The sequence below is a fragment of the Anolis sagrei genome, chromosome 5, assembly GCF_037176765.1.
Source record: "Anolis sagrei isolate rAnoSag1 chromosome 5, rAnoSag1.mat, whole genome shotgun sequence".
Lineage (NCBI taxonomy): Eukaryota > Metazoa > Chordata > Lepidosauria > Squamata > Dactyloidae > Anolis > Anolis sagrei.
The window spans coordinates 67,027,423-67,054,384 of NC_090025.1; the positions used below are offsets into that span (position 1 = coordinate 67,027,423).

The 26,962-nt window shown below is 37.8% G+C and overlaps 1 protein-coding gene across 15 annotated transcripts in view; it reads right to left on the bottom strand.

Moving 5' to 3' along the window:
• The window catches only part of SORBS2 (sorbin and SH3 domain containing 2), a 222,447-nt gene that overhangs the window by 117,342 nt on the left and 78,143 nt on the right, over positions 1-26,962 (bottom strand). For all 15 annotated transcript variants that reach the window (XM_067468738.1, XM_060778609.2, XM_067468740.1 and 12 more), the window contains one exon: positions 4,951-4,993. In XM_067468738.1, coding sequence (XP_067324839.1) covers positions 4,951-4,960 — 10 coding nt within the window. In that variant the 5' untranslated portion in view covers positions 4,961-4,993. The remainder of the gene's footprint in view (positions 1-4,950; positions 4,994-26,962) is intronic.

Consider the following 26,962-nt stretch of genomic DNA (forward strand, 5'->3'; position numbering starts at 1 on the left):
CTGGGAGATTAATAGACAACTGCCTCTAGACACAGGTACCTAATTATGCCATTGCCTTCTACTTAATAACTGTTGGTATTCACACAATCTCTCCTTGTCCCTTTGCTGTTTGACGAAAAACAGTAATGGTTCTACGTTGAAAGAGTAACAGCAGTATCATGCCCTTTAGTCCAGGCAATAAATATCTTAGGATGGCCTTAGGGAGATGGGGGACAATCTCCATCTCACAAGTCAGGCTGCATCAGTCTGTTTTTGGCTGAAAATTGACCAGAGATGGCAATCTATCCCTTCTAGTTCCAATGACTGGGTCCTTGGTGCCATTTTGAGATATATGGGCAGTCCCAAAGTTACGAACAAGATAGGTTCTGTAGGTTTGTTCTTAAATTGAATTTGTATGTAAGTTGGAACAGTCACATTTTAAGTGTTATTCCAGCTATAAATCTATATCTCTACCAATATCTAGCCTTGGTGAAGGGTTAACACCCCTGTTGTGTTTGCTTTGCTGTCTGTGCCCCTGTTTAGAAGATTACACTTCACTTTCTGTCTCAGTGATTAATGGATTTTGAAATAAAATTGGGTTGTTATGGAAACAAGGATTGGTGATGAAGCTGCAGTGATGACACCTTTTTGCCATGATAATTCCTTTAGGAGTGAATTTCCCTTCCAAGAGGCAGATTTTTCTCACTTCCTGTTGTCCCCCCCCCTCCCCCCCAATTCTTAACTATGAGTTGTTTGTAAGTTGGATGTTTTAATTAGGGGACTGTCTGGAGAAAATGGGGGTGGTGTTCCATCTAATTCATTGCTCCCGTATACCTATAAAAGGAGCACTTTTGATTATTTTCAATTTGGGGAACTGTTTTTCACTTAAAAAAATATGTATTACTTGAGGGGCATCTGGTAATGTCAGGGTGGAGTCTACAAGAAGGGGGTTTGGGGCCACACATGGTCCACTGTTTGCTTTGGGTTTAGCTATATGTGTCTTACTTCATTTGATTACTCAGTCCTTGAAAGTCTAGTGTCCTCAAGGTTAGGTGAAATTTGGAGTGCTAACTAAGCCAAAGATGAGCTCAGAGAGAGCATATCACTGATAGCTTAGAAAATGCTTATCAAAAAAGATTATGATAAGGTTTCACTCAGGTTATAGCCTTATTTTACCAACTTAGCTATAGACACAAATCAGATAAATTGCACCGAGTTTGCATTCTCATAATTTAGCATTAGCCAAGTTAAGGTTCATAGATTTTTGCAGCCTCTGACATCTATGCCTGCTTTTACTATGGCTTGTATTTACATCTTTCATTCATTATAGAGCAGTTGGCTTGTTTAATCATTTTTAAATTAGATGCATTTATCAAGCATACTGTCCTTTCACATTTCTGCCTAAAATATTTATGAAAGGACACTAAGGATCCATTTAAGATAATTAACTTTGACCCATTCATTATCTCCCTCAAAAAAAAAAGACTGTTAAGTGAGTTTGCATGTTGTTGTTAGAGCTATGTGGTGAATAATGATGCTTACTTCATACATTTGAAGGTAGGGGGAAAGTACCGTTTTCTTAGAAGGCACATAGATATATGGGAAACTTGGTCTATAATCCATTTGAAGTGGAAGTGTATACAGTACACTTAAGCCAACTCAGTTCCACTGAAATCAAAGGCAGAACTACTTCTCATCTGTAGTGAGGTGGCACTCATTTTATATACCTGGCAGATATGTATCTGTTAAAAATATAGTAGGAGAACTATCCAAACTTGTAAAACTGGAGCATCTCTTTTTGTGAGGCATAGTTTGGGCTGGAAGTCTGGCCTCCCCCCCACTTCCCAACTGAAATATATGGGAGAAAAATAAAGTCAGTAAGGGAGTCAAAACAGTTCTAATATTGGAATTTCCATTAATTATGGGAGAGTTAGTCACTCCAAAAATAGTTTAAGGAAACGGACTAAACAGATATGTCACTTCAGTCTGGTTGGGAAAGATTTATGGATATTCTTAAACTATGTCACTGAAATCAACAGTATTTGGCACAGTCCTATATCACAGATACAGCATAGTTGCCACTCTTCCATTAATGCATGAAACCATACTTCTCTGTGTCTCTCATTATGTGTGTGAGACACATAAATGGGGAGGGGGAGCAGAGAGGCAGTCTGGAGGGAGAATTAATTGCACTAAGACCATTTCAAATGTATTCCTTTGATTCTGGTGTGATTCTTTCCATGTGAACTTGTGCATCTCCCATGTATATATATTTGACTATTCTTTTAAACCAGGTTATGCATCAAGAGAACCATATATTGTGGCACAAGAGCTATCTATAGTTTTTCATGAGCTATATAATCAAAGCCTTTTCTCTAAACTATATCAGCACAAGCTGATTTTGTTCTGAAAGTATTTGGTGAATTCTGTTCTCCAACACACGTCTGCAATATGATCTCTTGTGCTCAGAGTGCAGCTTCCACTTCATTCTCTAAAATTATAGGTTCATCCTCAAATGATTCTTGCTTGAATTAATCTGTCATCCTTTCATTTATTTTATATATTTTTCCTATATATTATTTCCATTAAAGTTTTATTTCGGTTTGGTCATATCATGAGTTCCTTTGCTGGTCAGGTAAACATCAAATTTCCCTTTGATATTTTGGATCTTGTGAAAGAGGTCTCTTTTGTTGTTGCCTTTGTGTTGTAACTTCTATTTCTCCGCATTGATTGTTATGATGGTTCTTCTTGATCCTTGCATAAAAGTCGCTGAAGAGTTGCATACAGCATCTGACTCTATTCTGTTACCTTTTACTTTTGCTTTTTGTTTATCTGAAATTACTTGACATTTTTATCTGTTATCTATTGAGACTTATCTTCCTTTTTGGCTGCAGGTAATTTTTTATTTGCATTTCTCTCAGCAATGTCTCTGCTTTCAGACCAGAATTCATCAAGCTCCCAGCTTATTATGCTTAATACTGCAAATATATTTTTACATTATCTTTAAATTATGGGGATATTCTCCACGTTGAATGTTGGCATTGTACTGGTTTAGTGTTCTTTTTTAATTTTGCTCTAATTTTAGTATCAGCAGTTCACGGACTGTGCTACAATGTGCTCCCAATGTAGCTTTTGCAGAGAGAAAGGAGTTTCTTCATCTTCTGTTTAAAATTATGTAGTCTATTTGATTTCTATATTGACCACATGGTGATGTCCATGTATAAAATCATCGCTTTCGTTGCTTGAAGAATGTGTTTATGTGATGAGCAAACTGTTGGCTTCACAAAATTCAATCAGTTGCTCCTCTGTTTAATTTCTTGATGCCCAGAGTTTGGATGAGGAACAACAAAGAAAGAGAATTAGGAAAATATTCATGTCACCTACAGACGAAGACTCTTTTGAGGGCTTTTCAGAAAATGAAATGGAGGAGGAAGGAGATGAAAGCAGGGGTGTAAAAAGGACTACTTGCGAGCAAGAGTCTAACGAGGAGTATCAGAGGAAATGCATCCATGACATATTTACTGCTCCTACTGAAGAGGAGGGTTTTATGGGTTTCATAGGAAGTAATGGGTCTGGGAGTAGTGACGAGGAGGAGGATGGGTTGGATTGGACTCGTGTGCAAGAAGTCAGAGATGTGTGTACACAACCTACGTCCGGCGATACTTTTGAGGGGTTTTCTGGGGATTGGCAAACTGGTGATACATGGGGAGACCTAAGTCTTGATAAGAGATGAAAAAGTTGGCGGGATGGGTGTTGGCGCTCAGCTGTAGAGGCTAAAGCAGCTGACAGTGATGAGAGAGGGTGGAGGACAGTTCATCAAGCGATAATGAGTTGTAAGATAAATGTAGGCACTGAGGTAATGGAACTTTGCAGAAGGCAAAGTGTTGAATTCGTGCCTGGGTCTTTGTCGCTGCCGTTTCTCTTGTTGGATCCTGGAACTACAGGTTGCTGCATCCTCCGTGTTTTGACTGGACTGGAATCTCGTAAGTGCTGACTTCTCCCCCTCTTGACTTTGGATTGCCTGGACGCCGCCACTGCTTTTTGGACTTTAACATCTTCTACTGGACTTCCTACGATCTTGGACTGCTTTTGGACGACGGCTTTGTTTTTCTACACCTTGTTTACTTGTATTCTTTGAACTCTGTGATTTTGGGGCATTTTGCTCAATCTTTTGTTTATCCCAAAATATATGCCGGTTTAATCCGGATTATTTGCCAAATTGAGTTTTTACATTGCAATTTGCTAGAAACTTTCAGCTTTGACCAGGGACACTGAATTAAGTGTTCCTGAGTCCTTTTTGTTGCTTTAATAAACTTTGTTTGGACTTTTTCCCTGTGTCTGGCTCTTTAAAGGCGTTTGGATCCCGACATATAGCTATATAGTTATAGATAGATAGATAGATAGATAGTTGCATCATAATACTATTAAATTCACCCAGAGAAAGAAACGAAGCACTTAAAATTTCCCAAACAAATTGACATTTTCTTTTTAAAGGGCACAAAATCAGTAATAGTTAAACTTTTGTGAATTTAGGTCCCAGAAAGATAACATTCTAAAATATATACACATCTATCTTAAATTGCATTTATGAATTACTGTTTTAAATGTTCCATTTTGAAATGCAGTTAAGCATTAAGAGAATCAGTTTAGAACAGAAATTGTACCATAAACAAAGTCTCTTCAGTTATGCCATTGTGTTAGATTATTCATAGGTGTGCATTGTGCCTCAATATATTTTACTGAAAATGTGAAAATATATTGAAATGAAATGCACATACATACATACATATGTATAAATGCACATATTTATACATATTGATATACCTAAATAGATACAGACAGAAAATTCATGTACACATATGATCCTATATAAGTAATTTAAGATAGTTATATTTCACACTTGAATAATTTATTTAGTGGGAAAGATTACAGAAAATAACTGCATGCAAAGCTTCTAGAGATAATGCATACCTGTATTCATTTTAACTCTGGAGGATTTTCTTCTTCAGTTTCCCTATAGGAAAAACAAAGAAACAACATTAGTGTATTTCTATATCAGAAAGTAATCATATAAGATACTAGCTATGGAAAAAATTGTAATTATTGTTTGTCCCGGGTTTAAAAAATGGGTTCCCAACAGTTGGGAAACTTTGTTAAGAAGAATAACAGACCAAAAAGAATCGTGTAAAATTTTCTCCCTGGATTTAAATATCTTGTGGAGAGATTATTCTACTTAGAAAAATACATGGAATTGTTTTTGCAATTACTGGTACCTATTCTCAGCACAGAGAATAGTTTAGTTGTGTTTTTAAAAAACCCCTATGGTTTCCATGCATAAAAAGGTGTTTATTCAAAACCCACATTTTATTCTATTCAGAATCTTTGGGATTTTCAGGTATGTGGAAAATAGTGTGAAGTTCCAGATTATACAAATACATTTTAGAATACAACTTAGCCAATAATCGAATAAAAACAATGACGATTTCATGGACTAAAGACATAGGGAAAAATATTGATTTGGAAAAATGGGAATATCTATGGAAAAGGGGTAATTTAAAAGAGGTTTTATATTTTTGATAGCTGGGTTTATCACAGAAACTATTGAAAATTTTGATATCTGGGTTTATCAGAGAAACTGGAGCCCCTAGTGGCACAAGGAATGAAACACTTGTGCTGACAGGTTGGCGGTTCGAATCCGGGGAGCGGGGTGAGCTCTTGTCTCAGTTCTAGCTCCCCATGCAGGTACTCCCACAGTACGGTGAAATATCAAACATCCAGGCATCCCCTGGGCAACATCCTTGCAGATGGCCAATTCTCTCACACCAGTTTCTCAAGTTGTTCCTGACAAGAAAAAAAATCAGAGAAACTATGTACAAAATGTTCTATAGAAGTTATATAACTCCTGAGGTGATAGGCAAATTAGACAAATTCCACTGGGCGAATGTTGGAGATGCAAAATACAGAAAGGTATTCTATGCTTGGTGGACTTGTAGGTTGGTACAAACTTCCTGGAAAAAAGGTAATCAAAGAAACAAACAAAATGATTACTAAAAAGGTTAAGAAAAACTCAGAAATGTACCTCTTAGGTTTATTTGGTGAAAAAAATAGTAAAGTAGACATAAAAATTTGTCAATACAGTTTTGTTGCTGGAAGATTAATAATAGAAAAATCATGGAAGGGGAAACAAGAGTTATTTATAAAGGACTGGAGAGGAAAATTTTTAGACTACATTCAAATGGCCAAGCTGTCCAATGGCATTAGGGGAGGAAATAATAAAGATTTGGCTAGAAAATGGAAGCTTGCATTTGAATATTTAGAAAGGAAGACAAAGATAGACTTCAAAGTAACTGCAAGGGGAAGTTATTAATATAAAGATAAGGGTAGGATTGTATGAGATATTAGTTTCACACCGAGAAATGTCAGAACTCATGGATGGTGGTTCATGGTGGGAGGAAGAGGGCAGGTTTGGTGGACAGATGTATTGGCATTTTGTGTATTACATTTATTTCTCTTTTACATTCTGTATAACACATTTGCACAATACATTTTAAATATTTTTTTACAAAAGAAAATATTGTGGTGGAATGTATATATTCTCCAACAATTATTCATCATCACATGCAAGGATAAAATAGTTGAGGGTTTACGATTATGTAAGATACAAATTGTCTTGGAAAGGAAGCCTGAAAAAAGATACTGTTAAATCTCTCTAACAACATCTATTTTCTCAATATCTATGAGCCCTCAGTGTTCCCTGCATTCGGGACAAGGCTAGAATTGCATGACCTAATTGCACATCTGTATTAATTGCTGAGTCTACAGCTCCGCTGGGTCCTCGTAACCCCATTTGCACAGGTTTATGCACTGCTTTACAACATTTCTTCTGCACTGGAAAGGATAAAATACTGGGACGGTAACCCCAGAGAACAGGCCCATCGAACATAACAAGACAGATTTTTCCTAAATGCTGTACAGAATTTTGTATTAAATGTGCCCATATTCACATTTTTAAACCCAGAGAGTCTGCAGATTGAATTCATGTCAATGAATATGTTCAAGAGACAAAGAGAAGAAGGGGAGATATTCTGCTTTGTACATTTGTAAAGTACCATGCATACATAAGTAGCTTTTTACAAGGTGAGCATTTTTATTTCCAGTGCTAATGTTGCACTGTGAATTTGGTTAGAGAGATGCAGTGTTTCCTACTGGCAATGTAAAGAATGACTGATCTTGAAGCAATTGGATCAAGGCAGGAGAAAAATCACTGAGTACAAGGAATGCTGAATCAGGCCCCAAATTGAGCCTGCCAGATACTTAACATGCACTGAAAGCAAATTATAAATACATTAATCCAGGAAGCTGGAAGTATTCCAGCATCTGTGGTATTCCGTTTGGGGACTTGACGCTCCATGGCATTCGAAACAGAAACAAATACACAAACAAACAGGAAGCAAGACATGAAGTAGAAAATAAACCAGAGGCAGAGCAATGCTATCTAAGGATGGTAATCTCTCTTTAAAGACTGGTGTTTGCTGCATATAGTGATGAAGTAAGCAACATGGTATTAAAGGCACGAGTAGATCTATCAATCTGTTAGTACAAATGGTGAGGAATAAATTACTTTATAAAATGTAATAATTAAATACTTTTAAAGTTGTTCATTAACCTAGGGAGTATGAATTGAGTTTAATACGGATTCTGATGGTTAATTCCTTGGGTAGTAATCATATAAACCAAACGCCAGGCAACTCACTGAATCTTCCCCTACAGTAAAAGGAATAACAGACATAGCTCTGCTTCCCTCCACATCTGTCCTGCCAGATGCATGAATGACACACATAGAGAAGTGAACAGTGGGTCTAAGGTGAGAAAAAATAGAAATAACAACCACAGCTACCTTAGCGGTTTTAGTACTTGGTCTGGAACAGGGGCCTTACACACCCCCAAAGCCACTTTGTGGCCTATACAGATTCACAGAACCCACCCCAATTTTTAGAGAGTTACCAAATTTTAAAAGTGGGGCACATGCCAATGGATTGTGGTCCTCCAAGATCTAATGGGTGAGGTTCTCCCTATAGCCTCCATATTTCAATTTTCAAGTTGCAAGATGATGGTCCCCATGAGCAGGACCATTTATTTACTATATTATGCTCTTCCCTCTCTCACCCTGAAGGTGATAGTGGCTTACAAGTAGGCAACAATTTAATGCCGCATAGACATACAAATAAAATAAACATATGGATTAAAACCACAAAGTTAAAAAATGTAAACATTAAAGCCAATTATTAAAACCACACATTCCCTAGGATAAATAGAAGCTTGGGCAAGGTGAACCTTAATTGAGTCCTTTCCCCTGGAATTTTGCAGTAGAGTCTATGCAGAATTCCCATTCATTTAAATCTCATTGATTTCAGAGAGTTTGTAATGGGAGCAATTGAAACTCTTCCCTATAGCTGTGGATTTTAGGGTGGCTTAAAATAAAACAATTCAAAAATTTAAAACAAGAATAAAAAGTGAATTAAAGACTTAAAGCATATCAAAGCATGTTTAACACTTAAAACAAAACAATTTAAGACAATTCATGTGCAAATGTGTATGAAATCTATCATGCACCCAAAGCTGTTGTAAACAATCACATTTTTGTTTAGTGTCAGAAAGACAATAGCATTGGTGCCAATCAGAATAGAGAGAATATTCCATAACGGCAGGAAAAGTCTTCTCCTATCTCCTTTGATAGTCTAATTGCACTGACTGATGTGCACAGAAGAAGGTCCCTTCGGGAGATCTCAAATCTTGGGCAGAAAATCAATAGAATCTAGTTCCTGCAGTTGTGTTCCACTTACTTTTATCAAGGATAACTGCCATCAAGTTGGAATTGGGGAAAGAGGTATACTTTAAAAACAATTTTGGGATGTTCATTTCCACTAATTAGGTTGTATCTCATGATCGAGTTATAACTAATGCAAAACTCAATGTAGGAAGGGGTATAACCTCAATACTCCAAAAACCTGTTTTGTGGGGGCTGATTTGGGTTTTTCCAGTGCCCAAAGGAGGTAAGGGTTGAAAATAAGATATATTGAGATGAACAGTGCCCTGGCATTTTGTCTTCTACAGTGATATTATAATGTGAAATGCTAACATTAAATGCTGACATTTTTTATTTTAAAAAATCTAGCTATAGCAAACATATCATGAAGATATATTTTCCTTGAAAAAAAAAGAACCTTTTAAGGAAACCTGCAGGGCAGAACAAGGTAAATGGTAAAGAAAAGGACAATTGCAGGAATTCATGGAATGGCTAATAAAATTTCTTGACATTCTATTTAAAGTAAAAGGAACTTCAAGTTAGCTCCTCAGAAAGCTCTACCAGGATTAAAAGAACCCAGCACGTTTTGTTCTGTTTCAACAAGCTGTCTTTCATTGTAATGCTAGTTTCCTTAACAGCCATGAATTATTCCTGAAAGCATCAGATTCCAGGAGTGTTTCCTTGCTGCTACAGGAGACTGCATTTTAAAATGTTCTCATAGCTGGGAACTGAACAAATCGTAGCACCATGAAAACCAACTGTGAAATGCACTATACACCGAGTTTTGGCAAGGACATATTGATCAGAAAACTCTTTATACAGAAAGATGTCAACATAGTTTTTTTAACTATAAACTTTGATTTGTTTACATAGTTCAGCTGAAGATATGCACATTTTTGAAAATGCCATACTATAACAGATGGCATTCTGTATTTCACGATAATGAAGAGACTGGAGGATGGTAAATGTCACCAACTATACAGTACTCAGATTATATACCATGGCTGAGTCTGCTTTTCAAGCAGCCTTTGGTATTTCCACCATCCCCATGATTTCATGAAAAGTGTGTGTGTGTGGGGGGGGGGGGGGAGGGGGGTGGACTTGGCAAAGCTACTTCCAGGTGGTTACACTGTTGGGGTATTGCAAGGGTTGTAATAGAGGCCGTCCATGAGTGACAAACATCTGACTTAAAACAATTCATAGTTAAGAACACGGGTGAGACAACAGGAAATGAGAGAAATCTACCCCTAGGAAGAAAAATTCACACCTAAAAGAGTTATCATGTAGAAAAGCTGTCTCCACGGAAGCTTTACCACCAATTCTTGTTTCCACAACAAGCCATTTTTTTTCAAAATCCAATTATCACATGCACAGAAAGTGAGGTGAAATCTTTTGGACATGGGCACAGACAACAAAACAAACACAACAGGGGTGCTAACCCTTCCCTGTGCTATCAAAAGCTTAAAAAATGTACATGTTCTGACTTAAAACAAATTCAACTTAAGAACAAACCTACAGAACCTATCTTGTTCCTAACTTGGGACTGCCTGTACAAATGAGTAGTTTTTCCAGACTCTGCAAATGTTAAAAAATCTCAAGAGGACCAAAGAAGTGTCAATCTATGCTAGGGAGACTACTTGCAAGCTGAAGGTCTCCATGTCCTAACATATTTCCACTGACAAAATTATGAATGTTCAGATCCCACAAGAATCGGCCCTTGTACACATGACTAAATCTCAGGAGGAACTGGGATATTAAATACCAGTTCCTCCCGGGACTTAGGCCCCACTCCCAACTCAAACCCTGCGGTTTCACTGTGTGTGGGTGTGTGTGTGGGGGGGGGGGGCGGCTACATGCCCTCTTGGGTCAACTATCCAGACCCCCATTCCCCCCAAAAGAACTTACCTGAGGGGCCTGCTGGCAGTGCAGACTCCTCCTGAGAGAGTGCCTGAAAAACTAAGTGTCAAAAAGTACATTTCTGGCTTTGTAAGAACTTCCAAGGTCTTGGTCAACATTCACTTTAAAAGAATCGTTGCTTTGTGTTTCTGTGTTACGTTTTTAATGCTCAAGGGAATCAGACTTGTATAAATTCTTGTTCTATGTGTAACTCAAGCCATTCTCTCTCTCTCAAGCTTTGAATTAGACATAAATAATTCCCCCAGATATTTCTTTGTATTTTGTGTAAGTAAGTAAATGTATTGTATCTTCTTTTTAAAAGAAATCTGAACTACTTTGTTAGTAGCATTGAAGCCTTCTGGGGTCACCTTTAGTGCTGATTTGAAAAGATATCATAAGCAACAATACAATGCAGACTATGTTTTATATACAATAATGAGCTCGCTCCCTCTCTTCTGTGTTCTGAAGATTTAGCTAAACTATTACATATGTAATCGAAAACTATGAACTTCTCCATGGATTATTGTTAGAATCATGCAACATGTCAGGGCAATTTGTTCTTCTGTCATGCCCTGAAATACTTGTAAGTGCTGCCTAATTAACAATTTTCACATCAATCTGATGGCAATTTTGGCAATGCTTACACTTTTCTTCTATGAAACATCTCTCCCTGCCTCTAAATGCACATTGATCTTGCTCCTGCTGTTTACTCAACTTGTACACACAAAGTTGTCTCCTTGGTTTTATACCTAATATAGACCTACAAGCCTTGCAACTATTTAAAGCAAAATAGCTACTATTCTGCTCCCTATAAATAACCAAATTAAACACAACAAAAATATCAAACTTGGCAAGACTGAGAAATTCACATGATAGGAACATTTAGGGTAAATATGTATCTTTATTCATTGGGAATGGGTAAACCTAAAAGCCTTTGGAGAGCTACTTCATTCTATGCCTGAATGTTGAGATATGTATCTATTTACTTTTCCTGGCATAATTTTCAGATCCACCTTTTGCATATTATTTAGATTTTCTGGTAATTAATTAGAGATCGTGAATGTTGAGATTTTCTTCTAATAGACAGCATTATCAATGAAGAATAAGTAGCATTAACAGTTACCTACTGAAAAGAAGATGTTGCAACAATGGAAGACTTCTAATATTAATAATAACACTCATATATGAAGATCCAGAGCTTGAAAAGGTTAAAGCTCCTAACATCAGCTAGCCAGCATGGTCCTTTGCAGTAGGAAATGCAATTTATCAGTCCAACCAAGGAAGCATGCCTAACCGCTGCTTGTCAAAAGCTAGCTGAGGAGGGTCAGGCTTAGGGGGAAGCTTTGTTCTTGAGGCAGAGAGGAACTGTACCAGCAGGATAGCATGTCTGGAATAGAAGTCCCAGTATGTGAATGGAATGTTCTATGGGTATAATTCTATCACTGGTGGGTATGTGTGCCACTGAGAAGTCTGAAAGGGGCATTCCTGAAGTCGGAGTATGGGGAGCTGTCTGCTGAATTGTTGTTATTACATGCCTTCAAGCTGACTCCGACTTATGGCAATCTTTCTTACAAGATTCATTTAGAAGAGGTTTGTCACTTGCTTTCTGCAAGGCTGAGTATGTCACTTGCCCAAGGTCATCCAGTAGATTTCTAAAAGTGAGCATGGATTTGAATCTTGGCACCCACCTACACTTACCATTTAACGCAGGTTGAAGCTTAAAATTTAACCAGACAACAAACTCCCACAAAAGTGTGCGAAAAAAAGCCCTTAATGCACACCAGTGCTCAGTAATTTGTGCAATTATAATCCGGGCCTGACACTGGTTCTAGGATTTCATATGTAATAATTTGCACATCGAAACCACTTTCTTCAATAAGTTTACATTAAATGGTCAGGATAGATGCGTTCCTAGTGTAATGGAGTGGTAGTCCAAATTGAAGCTCCTATACAATTTTGGCTCTTCCACCTCTTGGACTCCAAGTCCCTTTTAATCATTGTGCACATCCCTGGCTTGAACTTCAGGGATGTACTGCATTTTGTGGGTATTTCTTATACCACTGGATTCAATGAGAGGGAGAGACATAACGCAGGAATGGAAAGGACAAATACCATCTCTTATACCACCGACTGTGAATCAGAAGGCTTGTGAAATAACAGCAGCTTTACAAGGGATTATGTATTCCCCAGGTACATAAGATTTCTTTGCAGGTTTCAAGATAGAAAGGAATTGTGAGGGACTAGGGAAACAATTTTTTGGAAAGAGGTCTTTAGAAGAATGGAAAAACCTACTGAATATAAAGTAGAAACTGGATGAGTATTGAAGGTTGAAAACTATCAATGAGGTTTCCAATTAACATGGTTCATGAGAAACTATACCTGCAGTATAATATTTACGAGTACTTTTTATTCCAGATGTTAGAAATTATGACTACACTTCATATTTTAACTGCTGATTAATCTTGACCTCAATCATATTCAGGCACTTAATCTTTTTACTTGTTTAGATTTTTACCTTGCTCTATTGGAAAAGATCAGGACAGAATATTATGCACTTTAAATGAATCTTAATAATATTAGTGCATCAAATATTGTTAATACAACAATATGTTCCCTAACCAACAACATTTAACACCGAACAATATTCATAACATTATCCAATATCATGTCCTTTCTAGTCACCAGAAACCAGTTTCGATATCTTACAAAACATGCAAAAATTCCTCCAGGCAATTAATATTTCAGGATTATGAATGAGCTAACATTTTATAGCACATTTATTGCCTGATATTGTGATATGAGGATATGCCAAGAAAGCTCTCCACTCCAATAGTAGCCTTACAAAAAACCTACCCTTTAAAAAACCGTAAGGTAATTCTTTAAATTTATGTTGTTTAAAAATGCTTTCAACTGCATCCCCATGTTGGCTAACTAACACAAAATCATAGTTTAATACATCAACTCATTTCCAGTATCTGAAGCATAACTATTTTGCTACTAGATAAGCCAGGAAAACCTTTTAATTCCCTTTCCTTTCATCATATCCATTACAGCCACATTCTGAAGCTTGGAATAAATGGAGCATATAAATGGATTTTTAGCTCCTAGATTTTAATTAGCAACACAGGTACAGTGAAAGATCTCCCTCAAATACCATATTTAAATTAATATTTTAGCATTCAAATGCAGTCAGTTGTCATTATGAGTTTTATACTTCATCTGTTTCCAGTGTATAACAATCTTTGAATTAGTCGTGATATAGTCTGTGGCTGGAACTGATGCAACAAAAAGCTGAAATAAGGACCCAGGAAGTATCTGACAATGGCCACTACAACATCAAGTGGTTGTATTATCACTCTCTGGGAAAAATTCATGTCAAATATAGTGACTCCAAATTACTTTTTAAGGATTTTGTTTTCTCAATGACCTGAAAACCAATTACCAACCTTTCCCAATGACTGTTCAAGTCAACAATGCACTAGATACTGTTCCTTGATAAATGTCAAGGACACCTACTTTTTGAAAAATGACTACACAGTACTAAACATGCACACACAAATGTACACACAGAAACCCTCAAATGTCTCTGTGTTTTTCATAATACGTCACTGGAGCAATTCCTAGGGTGCTGTAAAATTAATTGGCATCTGTTGCATGAAATTGGGGACATCAATTCTGTCTGTGGGTTTAATGCTAGCTATTCATCATCACCATCAGGTGCAAGTAATATAACTAGAAATAAGATGGTGGGGTAATATAAAGGAATAGCACTCGGTGTTTTTATTTGCTGATTATTCCAACATATGGAGGGTATATTTTGATTAAATGAATTTGTAAAGTAGATCTTTTAAATGGGACCATGTTTTTACCACACATCGCTTTTACTTTTCTTGGTCACAGCAGGTAGCCACCCTGAAGCAAGTGTTGAATGTTTCTATGTATCTCATTATGATTTAACATTGGTAGTTATCAACAGTCGAATCTGCTACAACAGATTATCCCCAAACACGATTTTTGCACTTTAAATTCCATGTTAACACTGTATTATCCATAGGTATGCACAAGTGGCAAAGTAAAGCCACAAGGACAGTCATGAAAACTATGTATAACTGTACTATGGAAAAAATGTGCAATAGTAAGGTGTTTAATAATTTTAAGTCATACAGATTGGTAAAAAACATTACACTATAAAATGTCAATCACTAAACACATTTTAATTTCATAACCCCAAAGTCAAGGTGCTTCAAAGGAACCAATATTTCACAATATGGGGAAAGAAACAATGCATCTATTTAAAAAAGACAAGAGTAATAATTACCGATGGGTATTCCATGGAAATAACACTCTGCAGGTATGAAATTAGGTCCTTCACTTTTGCTGGGATTAGGGGTGCAGGGCCCCAACAAAAGTCACAAAATCATGAATGGAAAAAAAACCTGCTGTTTTCAACTGAGAGAAAACCTCTCTGGAAATCTCAAGGTCCCCCAGGGCAACTCTATGATCAACTTGCACCAAATGCTGACTACAGAGTCACACTGGATGGCCTAGAAATTCAGAGAGAAGCATTCTCTCTAGGAATGCCTAGGTCCTCCAGCACAATTTTATGGTCAATTTCCACCTGTAATTGACCATAGAGCCACATTGAAGAACCTAGAGATGTTTCCTAGAGATATGAGCTTACTGATAAAAAAGTGATTTCCTATTTGTGTTTTTTACACCACTTATTTAAGCTCGTATGGAGGCTGACTGTAGAGACATTGACAACACACTGTCATTTAAGACCATTTAGGAATGTAGAAATTGATGAGATCTTAACTGAATTTTGGGAAGTTGGGAATGTTGAAAAAACTTCATGTTTAACTTGCTTGTTCTATAACAAATACTTATTGGTTTTATTTTCGAGAACTCTGTCTGAGTGTTTTCACTTAAGATTTGGAAGGCGGGCTCAGCAATACCTTATCACACTAATCAAAATATCAACTAGGCTGATACAGAGATCACTTTGAGGCTCAATTATGAAGTCTAGGGAGGAATGCTGTGAGTGGAAGGGCAAGGTGAGTGATAGGAGTCCAAGGGCATGATTGTAGAGCCAAGCTGGATAGGAATTCATCACACTATTCTTTTTTTTAAAAAAAACACACACACAGACACACACTATACACTTTGCTTAAGAGCCTTTGGTCTCCACTATGATCAAACAACCAATGAAAGAGATGCTGAGTATGCATCCCTCTTAAAAGAGTTGAGGATGCAGAAAAATCAATGGGGGTTGCTAAATGCTTAGAACTTCTGAAACATAAGCCAAGTACTCAGATGCAAGTCTTGTACAGCAGTTTATTTAAAAACAAATAAACTGGAATACCTTGCCAAAGTCAGCTAGGAAGACCACGTCAAAGACAGAAATAGACAGGAGAGCCCTAATCTTTGTCTTAGCTGCAAAACCATCTCATCCAGAACTCTCTTGATCTTGCAAATTATGTAGTTGACACTCAAATAAAGTACAGTGGTAAGTGGTAAATTGATTTATTTTCAGTTATAAACATCAGCAGCAAATTTGAGATGTCTTCCCGCCAAACTTCGCTGATAGTTGACTGTATGGCAATTTATTGACACCATAAACATTAACAACACTCCTTCAAAAAGCTAGAGGGCTGTCTTGTCTTTGAAAATGACATGGGGCAGCATCATTTTCCTGCTGGAAATGGTGAGACTGCAATCTGAACCTCTGCTGGGGAAAGATGTTCCAATGTGGCATCTTGGAATTTGCTGCTGAAATGACCAATGCTTGTGCTCACCTTCCTAAGCACTTCAAGTGACAAAACTTTTAGGAGGATTTAAATCAGGGCCTCACAAATGTTTGAGGGCCTTATCAAAAGGAATACCATGGCCACATGCATTTTAAATATAATAGATATGTTTTTCTCCTAAAGAAATGTAGGAACAGTGTACTGAATTAGGCCCCTTCTACACTGCCATAAAAATCCAGATTATCTTCTCATTACTGGATTATATGGCAGTGTGGACTCAAATAATTCAGTTCAAAGCAGATAATGTGGATTATCTGCTTTGATAATCTAAATTATATGGCAATGTAGGAAGGGCCTCGGACTAAAGGCCCATTTGCATCAACATTCTGCCAATATAATGAACCAAACAACTGGCATGTGACCTTCTTTATGCCAATTCATCTGATAATTCCATTTTAAATTGATCTACTGATTCAAGCGGATTTATGTAAATGTAGATTTACCATTCAGCAACTGTTTCCAACATGTATATTCTAGCTAGGATTAGTGATTGGATTTAGGCCAGTGGTGGGCAAAGTATGACCTGCAGGCCACATGCAGCCCCTAGGGTTATTTTCGTTGCCTCCAGGTTGTCATAAATTGTTCCAAATGGTGTGTCATGGACATTTCCCTCATGCTGAAGACCTCTTTTAAAAATAATTTTCCTCAATTCTGTCATGTCTTAGGGACCCCTGGAATGTCCTAAATCATGATGGAATTGTCCTCAATAGGACCCTGGAAGACAAAGGAAAAAAGAAAGAAAGAAAGAAAGAAAGAAGATTTGCTTTGGGGGGAGAGGGAGTTGATTTGGTGAGAAATGCAGCCCTCCAAGTTTTCCTGGGTGGCTAACACTCCACCTCCAGGGATAGTTGCCCATTCCTGATTCGGGTCAAAAGGTTCTGCAAGGGAGATAAACACAATGAACCTTTCATGTTGAAAAACAAAGGGGACTTTCCAAGCTTATGCCTCTTAATTCATAGTTATGAAATCTTCCGAATATGGTTACTCAAATGTAACACCAGGCCTGCCTGATATGACTTTCAAGCATATCAGATAGATAGATCAGTCCATGACACTGTCTCCAGGGATCATTCAGAAGTACAGTTATACGTCAATCTACATGAAGACAAGCCTACATTTACACACATTGACATTTTAATATAATGTTTTCATGTCTTCATTAGTGCTTTAATGGGAGATTGCCAACAAATACCAGGTGCTGTAGGCTATATTTCAGAAGAGAGAAACTCCAAAACAACTTCTGAGTATTCCTTACCTAAGCAAACTCTATGGCATTCATAGAATCACCTCAAATCAATATACATTTATAAGGCATCTATGCACACACACACCTATGTACTTTGCCTTAAATACTCACTTTTGTATGGACTTCATGATATAAAATATGCATAGTTTTGAATATTTTAACCCCCAATATGCATCTTGTACATTTTAAGCACTAACATTTTTTTTGCAGTGAGAACAGTAACACAATTTGGAGAAGACCAAAAACCAAAAGGCAATTGTGTATCGAACTGGGAAATGGGAATCAAGTATTTTCATTTAAAATTGCGCCTTAAGCATTTCTACTAAGCACTTGGCCTGTAAAAGTTTTGGTCTATCAACTGATTTGACATGGGCAAGGAAAGAGGCCACTACTTGGAAAAACATAATTGAATGAATACAGGAAGACTTCCTCATGCTCTTTCCATACCTTTTGACTATTACTTTGTTACTCAAAGTAATAGTCACTGAACCAGTGTCTGTCCCCAAACCACTGATTGCCAATCGCTGACATGTTTTCAGTTCCTAGCACATTAAAAACAATAATAACAATAAATCCTAGCTTTTTACATCAAATAGCCTGAGAGGCGATGCTGAACATGACACCGGAGAGCACTTAATAGATTTCACTTGGAAGGCACTGCATCTGGAAAGGTATTTTATGCGTTGGGTGACTACGGCATACATTCCAGTTCAGGCTTTACCATTCTGTATCTATCCAATCCTGTCTAACTCTTGCTTCTTGCCCATACCAGATCTTGTAGATAAAGTAGTTTGGATGGAGGAAACTCTGGAATAGTTTTCCCCATCACTTGTCTCCAAACAAGTGGGGCAATAATAGGATCCTACAGACACTACCATGCTATTCCATGAGAATTAATATGTTTTTCAGCTACGTTCTACGCATACACAAGACAATATTGCTGCTTCAAAAAAAAGCCATAAAAATCTACAGCATCTTATTGCTTAGATTGCACCAAACCATAAATAATAAATTTTATATAAATATTAAATGATGTCCCTTGTAAAAAAAAAAAAAAGGTTAAGCAGCACTTCCAAAATGTATGTATCAAGATTGCTCATTAAGAAACTGGAAACGTATCGTATTGATGAGCATTTTTACTCATTTCTTTCAAGCTGTTTAATAATAAAAGAAGCTTAGGTTCTGTTAAATAAATTACATTATATTTTATGTGTTTTTTTAATTCTGATTTTCATTCCTCTTTGCTAGCACCATATGCACAGGTTCTTGGGGAGTCTAATTGTCTCACCGGAAATGGAAGTTTAGTCTTTCTACAGCATAAACAGATTAACCATGAGGAAGTAATCGCTAAACAATTACCCTTATTTTTAAAAGAATAGATGCAAGGTCCTATGCTGCAGAAATGTTCACAGAGCTTCTGCATAATAGAATAATTACAAGCACACAAGTTTTGTGGAGCTTGGGCAAAGCTTGGTAAAATGGGAAGGGGGTTTGACTAAAACTCCCAGAATTCCCCATTCCAGCATGGGGATTCTGGAAGTTGTTGTCCAAAAAGTTCAGTTCCAAAGTTCAGGGTACTAGGCTGTAAATATGTGTGTGAAATTAGTTCCTGTCATTTCAATCGTTTCTTTCATGTCTTCCATTTCTTCAGAAGCACGAAATGGGAAACCCCCTCCCCACTCGAAAATTTGCTCGAAATGAAAGCCTGCTTTCATTTGCATCCAAACTTGTCTACTTGCCTTAGAAAGAGAGTGTGTGTATGGTGGGGCGTGCAGGCAGGCAGACCCAGAGCTTTGCTGCAGGCACACTCCAGGCCTGCCTGTACGCCCTGCTATACATACACTCTTGGAGAGTATCCACTTTCTGGGCCTGTCTGCACGCTCTGCCACACATGAACTTTTTCAAAGAAGAGTGCATGTGTGGCGGGGCATACAGGCAGGTCTGGAAAGCGCATGCACCTGTAATGCCGACAGCCAAATGCCTCTTACTTTAGAGTAAAAACAGTAGGTGCCATGTAAGAATGCATGCTGGGAAGGGGAGCCAGTGGGTGGGAAGCTTCCCCATACTTGTCTGATTTTCAGGTCCTAAAACAAAAAGAACTGAAAACAACCCTCCCAATTTTGGGAGGCTTATAAAAAATGAATCAGCCCCCCCAATAAAAGCCAAGACACAAAATGGGACAAGATTTACCCTGAATGCATGTCTACTAGGCAGTCCTGGAACTAATTTTAAGGGAGTCCTGAAATGGTACAATAGCAGATCTCTCAACTGCTAATAAATATGAATTAAGCTTAAAAGCAATACCGTGAATGGTGCAAACATGATGAGATGTTCATGTGGAAATGAGGATTCACTGGCATTCTGAGAAAACACCTGGATATTTAAAATATGCAGTTCTGCACACCAATTTCATTATCTTTTAAAACACCACTATTTGGGAAGATAATGTGATGGGAAGTCACGTATACCATTATGTGACATACACAAGAAAAGCTCTGAGTGGGAGTAGATGTATAAAGCACGCTGCCAGGGGCAACCATTGAACCAGCTCACATGCATTTTTTTCTGTTTAGAGCATCTGCTATAATCCAAAAAATTTAGTGTCACTGTGACATTGGGAGCCCATTTGAAGGTTGAGATTGGTCTATCAATTTATAATTACCTCTGATTAGTCTTAACAACAGTTAATTTTTATTATTTGAAAATCTTCCAGAAGCAGCGGATCAAGCTGGTGACATCCCACCCACGCTTTTAAAAAGCCCCGAAGGCAATTCAAGACCATTTTGAGTATAGTCATTAAAGTGACAGCTGAAAATGCTACCAGCTGGTAGATGCCCCAAGCCTTCATTCTGACAACTCAAGACTCACCTATCTAACATGACTCCCTGCTAACTGTCTACTTTGGCTCACTTCTGCTACCTTTGCTCACTTTTTGTTATCCAGGCCACCCATTTTGTTGGTATCCTTTTCGCTTCTTTAAATGCTTCCACAAAACCTTGCTGAGGTTGTCTACATTTTCTACAATTAGCTTTCTTCATCTGTGTAACATCCCCAAGATGCTTTATGTGATTTCTCGTACACTGAAGTACCTTATACATAAAGAATCTTGTTGTTTGAAGCGGTTGTTAAAAGCAACAGGTTTTTCAAAAGATTAAGGTATTACAAAACAAGAAGTTAATTAAAAACTGTTTACTTTAGCATGTGAAAGGATGATGTGGAAGACACAAAGCTAAACAGAAACTGTTTATTTGTTACTTACTAAAGGCTCATACTCTTAGCGAAGCAGAAACCTAGGGAACTTTGGACTATTCTACAGCCAAAGACCACACCAAAGCTTTGTTGGTTTCTGATACACATAATGCTCCAAGAAACCACAGGTTTCTTTGGGCACCTCAATGCAGACTGAATTCAATATGTACTAGGTTAGTGTTTCTCAACTTGGGGGTTGGGATCCCTGAGGGGGTTGTGAGGGGGTTTCAAAGGGGTCACTAAAGACCATCAGAAAGCCTGTCTTAAGAACTCCTTTGTCTTAAGAACTCCTTTGGCATATAATACTAAAAATCTCTCTGTCTGTCCTTCTCTCCTCCAAAATCCACCAAAAGCCCCCCTTTGCTATGATTGGCCAGCCTCTCAGCTGGCCTCTCAGCCAAGGGGAGGGCTGTTCCTGAAACTCCAAGCAGAAAGGGGAGAGCAGGTGTGCTCAGCACATGTGCAAGCAAGGGAGAGCATGCGAGGCTGGAGGGATGCCACCAGCTTGTCCCTTCAAGGCATAGGGTTTCTGTGGGAAGTTTAGCCCAATTCTATCATTGGTGGGGCTCAGAATGCTCTTTGATTGTAGGTGAACTACAACTCCAAAATTCAAGGTCAATGCCCACCAATCCTTTCCAGTATTTTCCATTGGTCATGAGAGTTCTGTGTGCCAAGTTTGGTTCAGTTCCATCATTGGTAGAGTTCAGAATGTACTTTGATTGTTGGTTAACTAAAAATCCCAGAAATGACAACTCCCAAATGACTAAATCAAATCCCTCTCCCCGAACCCCACCAGTATTAAAATTTGGGCGCATTGGGTATTTGTGCCAGATTTGGTCCAGTGAATGAAATACATCCTCTCCCAAATGACAAAATCAACCCTCCCCCCTGAACCCCACCAGTATTAAAATTTAGGCGTATCAGGTATCTGTGCCAAATTTGGTCCAGTTAATGAAAATACATCCTGCATATCAGGTATTTGAATTACGATTCATAACAGTGGCAAAATTACAGTTATGAAGTGGCAACAAAAATAATTTTATGGTTGGGGGTCACCAGAACATGAGGAACCATATTAAGGGATTGTGGTATTAGGAAGGTTGAGAAACACTGTACTAGGTGGACATGCATAAAACTCTAATAAAAATGAGTTGATGATCTTCTTATATATGAACTTGGTTAGTGCATATCAGACACTGATTTAGCTTCAGGGAAAATATTTACACTCCAAATATTTAGAACACAGCTGTAAATAGCTCTGATCATGCTTGTTGGTGAGGGGATCTTGAAGTTGCATTCTGATTTAGAATAAATTAAAACTTATTGCCAATCTCAGATAATTACCTATATCTATTGGTTTTAGATGATTTTGGTGATTAAAAGGCCACAAATTATGCATACCACAGACTAACAAATATTGATATTGAATTAACTCCTAAATCTTACCTTCAGCAGGCTAATTTAAGAGGTGCAGAAGCAAAGACCATGTGGTTTACACAGCTCTGTCCCCCAATACCTTGCTACCACCTTCTAATATCTGCCATTGAAGGCAGTCACAATACTAAGACCAGACCTATTTAGATGCACCATTTAAAGATTGTTTATATTGACACAGAATGACCAATCAAAATTAAAAAAATGTTACTCAAGTTCAGGGACCATGTTTTTGTAATGTTCTGCATAATTAGAAAGGTTGTTTCTTCTTTCCATGCAATATTATCAAGAGAAGGGTATTTAGGTAAATTATCTGCTCATGCTTATTCATTTTTCTTCCTTTTAAAAAAAAGAGTACACAGACAAATTGATTCTCTGCACAGTGTGACAATACAATCTCCAGACAGAATTCTGCAAACTAGTGGAGACTGACTGTGTATTAATTCACTGGGAAATGGCCTTGAAAGATGTGATAATAAAAATACAGGATTGGGGAATTAAATAAATCCTAGCAGTAACAATTCTGCTTCATGGTTCAACAAAATATAGAAAGTGTTGGTACAGTCAATGTTTCACAATATAATTGTGGCCAATGAAGGGTAGGTGATACCCCTAATCTAAGGATACTATCAGATGGATGCCTGTGGCTGCTGAGCATCCCAATGCTTGAAAGCCCAATGAAGATTGGACAACTATTGCTACTACACACAGACTGGCTACATTTTAGCACCAAACTCTCACTTTGGGGGACAGACAGTCTGAATGTTTCCCGTTTCACTGTTGTTTGCACTACTATGGCCAAAAAAGCTGCTATCTGAACAACAACAACAACAACAACAACAACAACAATCTTTATTTATACCCCGCCACCATCTCCCCAAAGGGGACTCAGGGAGGCTAACATGAGGCCAAGCTCAAAATTACAATTCAACAAAACAAAATACAAAGCAGCAAAATACCATCAAAATAAACACATGGAATGAAAAAATAAAATAAACAGTTTCAAAATAACATGATAAAGAGATAGAGCACAGAGGGTCCAAATGTGTTAAAAATAAAATTGATAAAATTGAAAAAGCCCTCAATGAGATAAGTAGAATATGTTTTTGAGGGAGAATGTGTTACTGAAGGAGGAGCTCAAAAAACCTAAGAGAGAGAAATATTTACATTGGGGGCCAAGAAAGTTCTTTAGAGTGAAGATAAGAAGGGAGGAGCTGTTCATCAGCACAGCAATCCCATCATCAAGAAGTGTAAGCTGATGAACAACCAACTCCAGTGACTGTGAACAAGAATTAATAAATGTCACAGTATTGATACAAGACAGATAAGACAGTAGGGAAATCTCTCTGCAAATGTCCTCAAGGAGAGGGGAAAGCCTTCTAAAGATTTGACTTCCAATGAAACATAAAAAGAGGCTAATATGTATAATAGAAGGAAACCACAAAACATACAGAAGACTTTTTTTTGCACATTTCTAATGCTTTCTAGGTGAAAACATCTAGAGTTGGTGCTAAAAGGTTCAGTTTTGAAGTGGGGGCAGATAGAATATTTGTGCCTTTGTTGTCTTTTATTCACAAATATATAAACATAATAGAGTAGAGACATAGAATACATGCAGAAAAAAATATATAACTACTAGCCCCCATCCGGTTCTAAGGAGAGGAATGCCAACTAGGCCTTAGTAAACTAACAACCCTGCTTCTACCTGATTGCACCTCAGCTCAATGGCAAAAATTGCTATTGCTCACATATAGCTTTGAAGAGCATGGGTTTTGGGCTCCATCCCACAGGTAAATTGCCTGTTCAGAAAAGCATCATTATTGAAAAACAGTAATTTCTTCAACATTTCTTTGTTCAGTCCTAGCACCCAACAGGCAACACATTAGGCAAAGCGATACTAAGACCCATTTACAGGAATCAAGACTGTCAGATATACAATGCTGTATTTTCTCATTGCAAGCTGTGAACTGACATTGCAGCAATTCAGACTGGCAGTACTATTTGATCCATTGCAACAAAGCTTCGAGGTAGAGATTTAAATTTCAGGTAATATGTACTTACATAGGCAGTTACGGAGTGCTCTATCAAGTAAGGTTTCCTAGTAAATTCAGTAAAAGTTGTGGTGTGTTCATGGGGGTCTTCTCCATCATTTTTCCCCCGACAGCATTTTGTCAGGATTGAATGGAAAGAGCCATTTTAAGTACTGCATCTCTATTAGAGAGCATTTCATACCTTCAGAAGATTCGGTTTGAAGACAAGGCACTATTACATAGAAAAAGTTTGCCTTTCTGCTAGGTCGAGTATTTTTGAAATAGGTGGCTTCCCACATTTGTGGGTTTCACACTTGTGAATCTGATAATTTATGGATTTGATTTCTCTCCTCCCTCCCACCTCCTGATGCATCATTTTTGTACATGAGGAGTACTGCAGTAAGTTTCTTTCGGGGGAAATGGGGGGTTGAATGTCATCCTGAATCAACCAAAGGTTGACCCAGGATGGCATCTAGCCACCCCTCAAGGGAAATCCCAGGGTTTAGGGTGAGGGTGGGAAAGAAACCCAGGAGGAAGTGGGTTAAAATAACCCACTTCCTCCAGGGTTTTTGTTCTGTCTGGAAGGGCCTTTCGTTCCCATGTTCATCCAAAAGAAGACCATACAGACTCTTTATTTTACCAGCCTCTCCTTTCAAGCACAGTAATCTCAACTTTCTTTTATCTTCTTTATGTCCCTTCAGATGTTTGTACTGCTTTGCAGGTAAATGTCCTTTCCTTCAAGACAGGATACCATGTTTTATTCTGCATACAAAGATGACCCAAGGGATGAGTTTCTCTTGACCTTTGTCACAAGCCACGTTAAAAATAACATCTCATAAATGGAGAGAGATCTATCCATCTGCATTTCTCACATGTACATCTTTTCTTTTTTACACGTACAATTATAGTGAGAGTGAATACTCTACAAGCACAAACAATATTTGCAAAATTATACAACATCCCTGGAAGCTGTATTGCTTGAAAGTAAGGCAAAAACTGGGCAGTATATTTAAGTTTAATGAATCTGACCAAGCCCTGGATTCTGTTCAATTATTCAAGTCGAAATACTCCTGAAACCAGCAGGTCTTGAGAATGCTTACCTAGGTACATGGCTAAAATTCCGTGAAAAGAACAGACTGTGGCTAATACACATATTGCCTTCCTTTGAGGTTCTTCAAGGATCTGGAGGTCACTAGGATATTTCTGCAAGTGATCAAGTGTCCCATTCCATGTTATAAGCATCCCTCCACCACCAAACACATAGCAAACACCCCCTCCGTTGACCTAGCAAAGCAGGTATAATGGGATGAGCCCCTGTATCTCTAGAGGTAGTAATTCAAAAAGCCCAAGTGACTATGTAAATAGATATGATTACTATCTGATAATAAATCATATGTAGGCACTCACAGCACAACTGTGATTATGGTTAATATGCCTGGGTAAATCACAGTTTGTAATGACCTGTCAGCATTAAAATGAAGGGGGGAGGGAGATTATACTATTACATTACAGGGTGGCAGACAGGAGGCGACAGAACAGCTGTGATTGTGTAGAAGTTATATCTTTGTACCCACAGAAGGCTGAGACAGGACGTTTGCATTACAGTCTGAAGGGTCTTGGAATACGAGAACGTTGCACACTTGCTGGTTTATAGAGGACTTGCCACTCATTGGCTCAGCTATTTTTTCCCGATCTTAGGAGCTTCGTGAATGCACTGTTTTGATTTGTTTGGCAGGGACAATTAGCAAAAGATTGACATGCTGCTTTTATTTCCCCCCCTAGAGTGCAGATTAATGATATGAGAGTGGTCAAATGATCTTTTTTATTATGGGATGAGTATCTGGAACTCATGCACTTCAATCATCAGCAACCTTCAAATATCAGTATTTTGTTTAGAATGTAAGAGAGACCACATTGTGATTTCTACATCACTATCAGCATAGCAACCATTCTCCAGCATGGCTGCTTAGTATTATGATGATGCAGTAAGCTGAGAAAAACTGCTACGGAAAACATTTGGAATTATTTTTTCAGATTTTTTTCTGGATATTGGAATATTTACAATTGCATATATGTAGACAAAATATTGTGGAGATGGGACCCAAGTATATTAAATACAGAATTCATTGCTGTTTCATATATACCTTGCATGTATCTTTTTTTTCATGTCAGGAGCGACTTAAGAAATTGTAAGTTGCTTCTGGTGTAAGAGAATTGGCTGTCTGCAAGGATGTTGCCCAGGGGAAGCCCAGATATTTTACCATCCTGTGGGAGGCTTCTCTCATGTCCTTGCATGGGAAGCTAGACATGACAGACGGGAGCTCACCCTGCTCCCTGGATTCAAACTGCTGACCGTTTGGTCAGCAGTCCTGCTAGAACAAGGGTTTAACCCATTGTGCCACTAGGAGCTCCTGCATATTGCCTTAAACTAACTTTATAAACAATATTTTAAATACTTTTGTACACAAAACAAAGTCAAAATATTAGAAAGAAAAGGTGTCACTATTGAAATCGC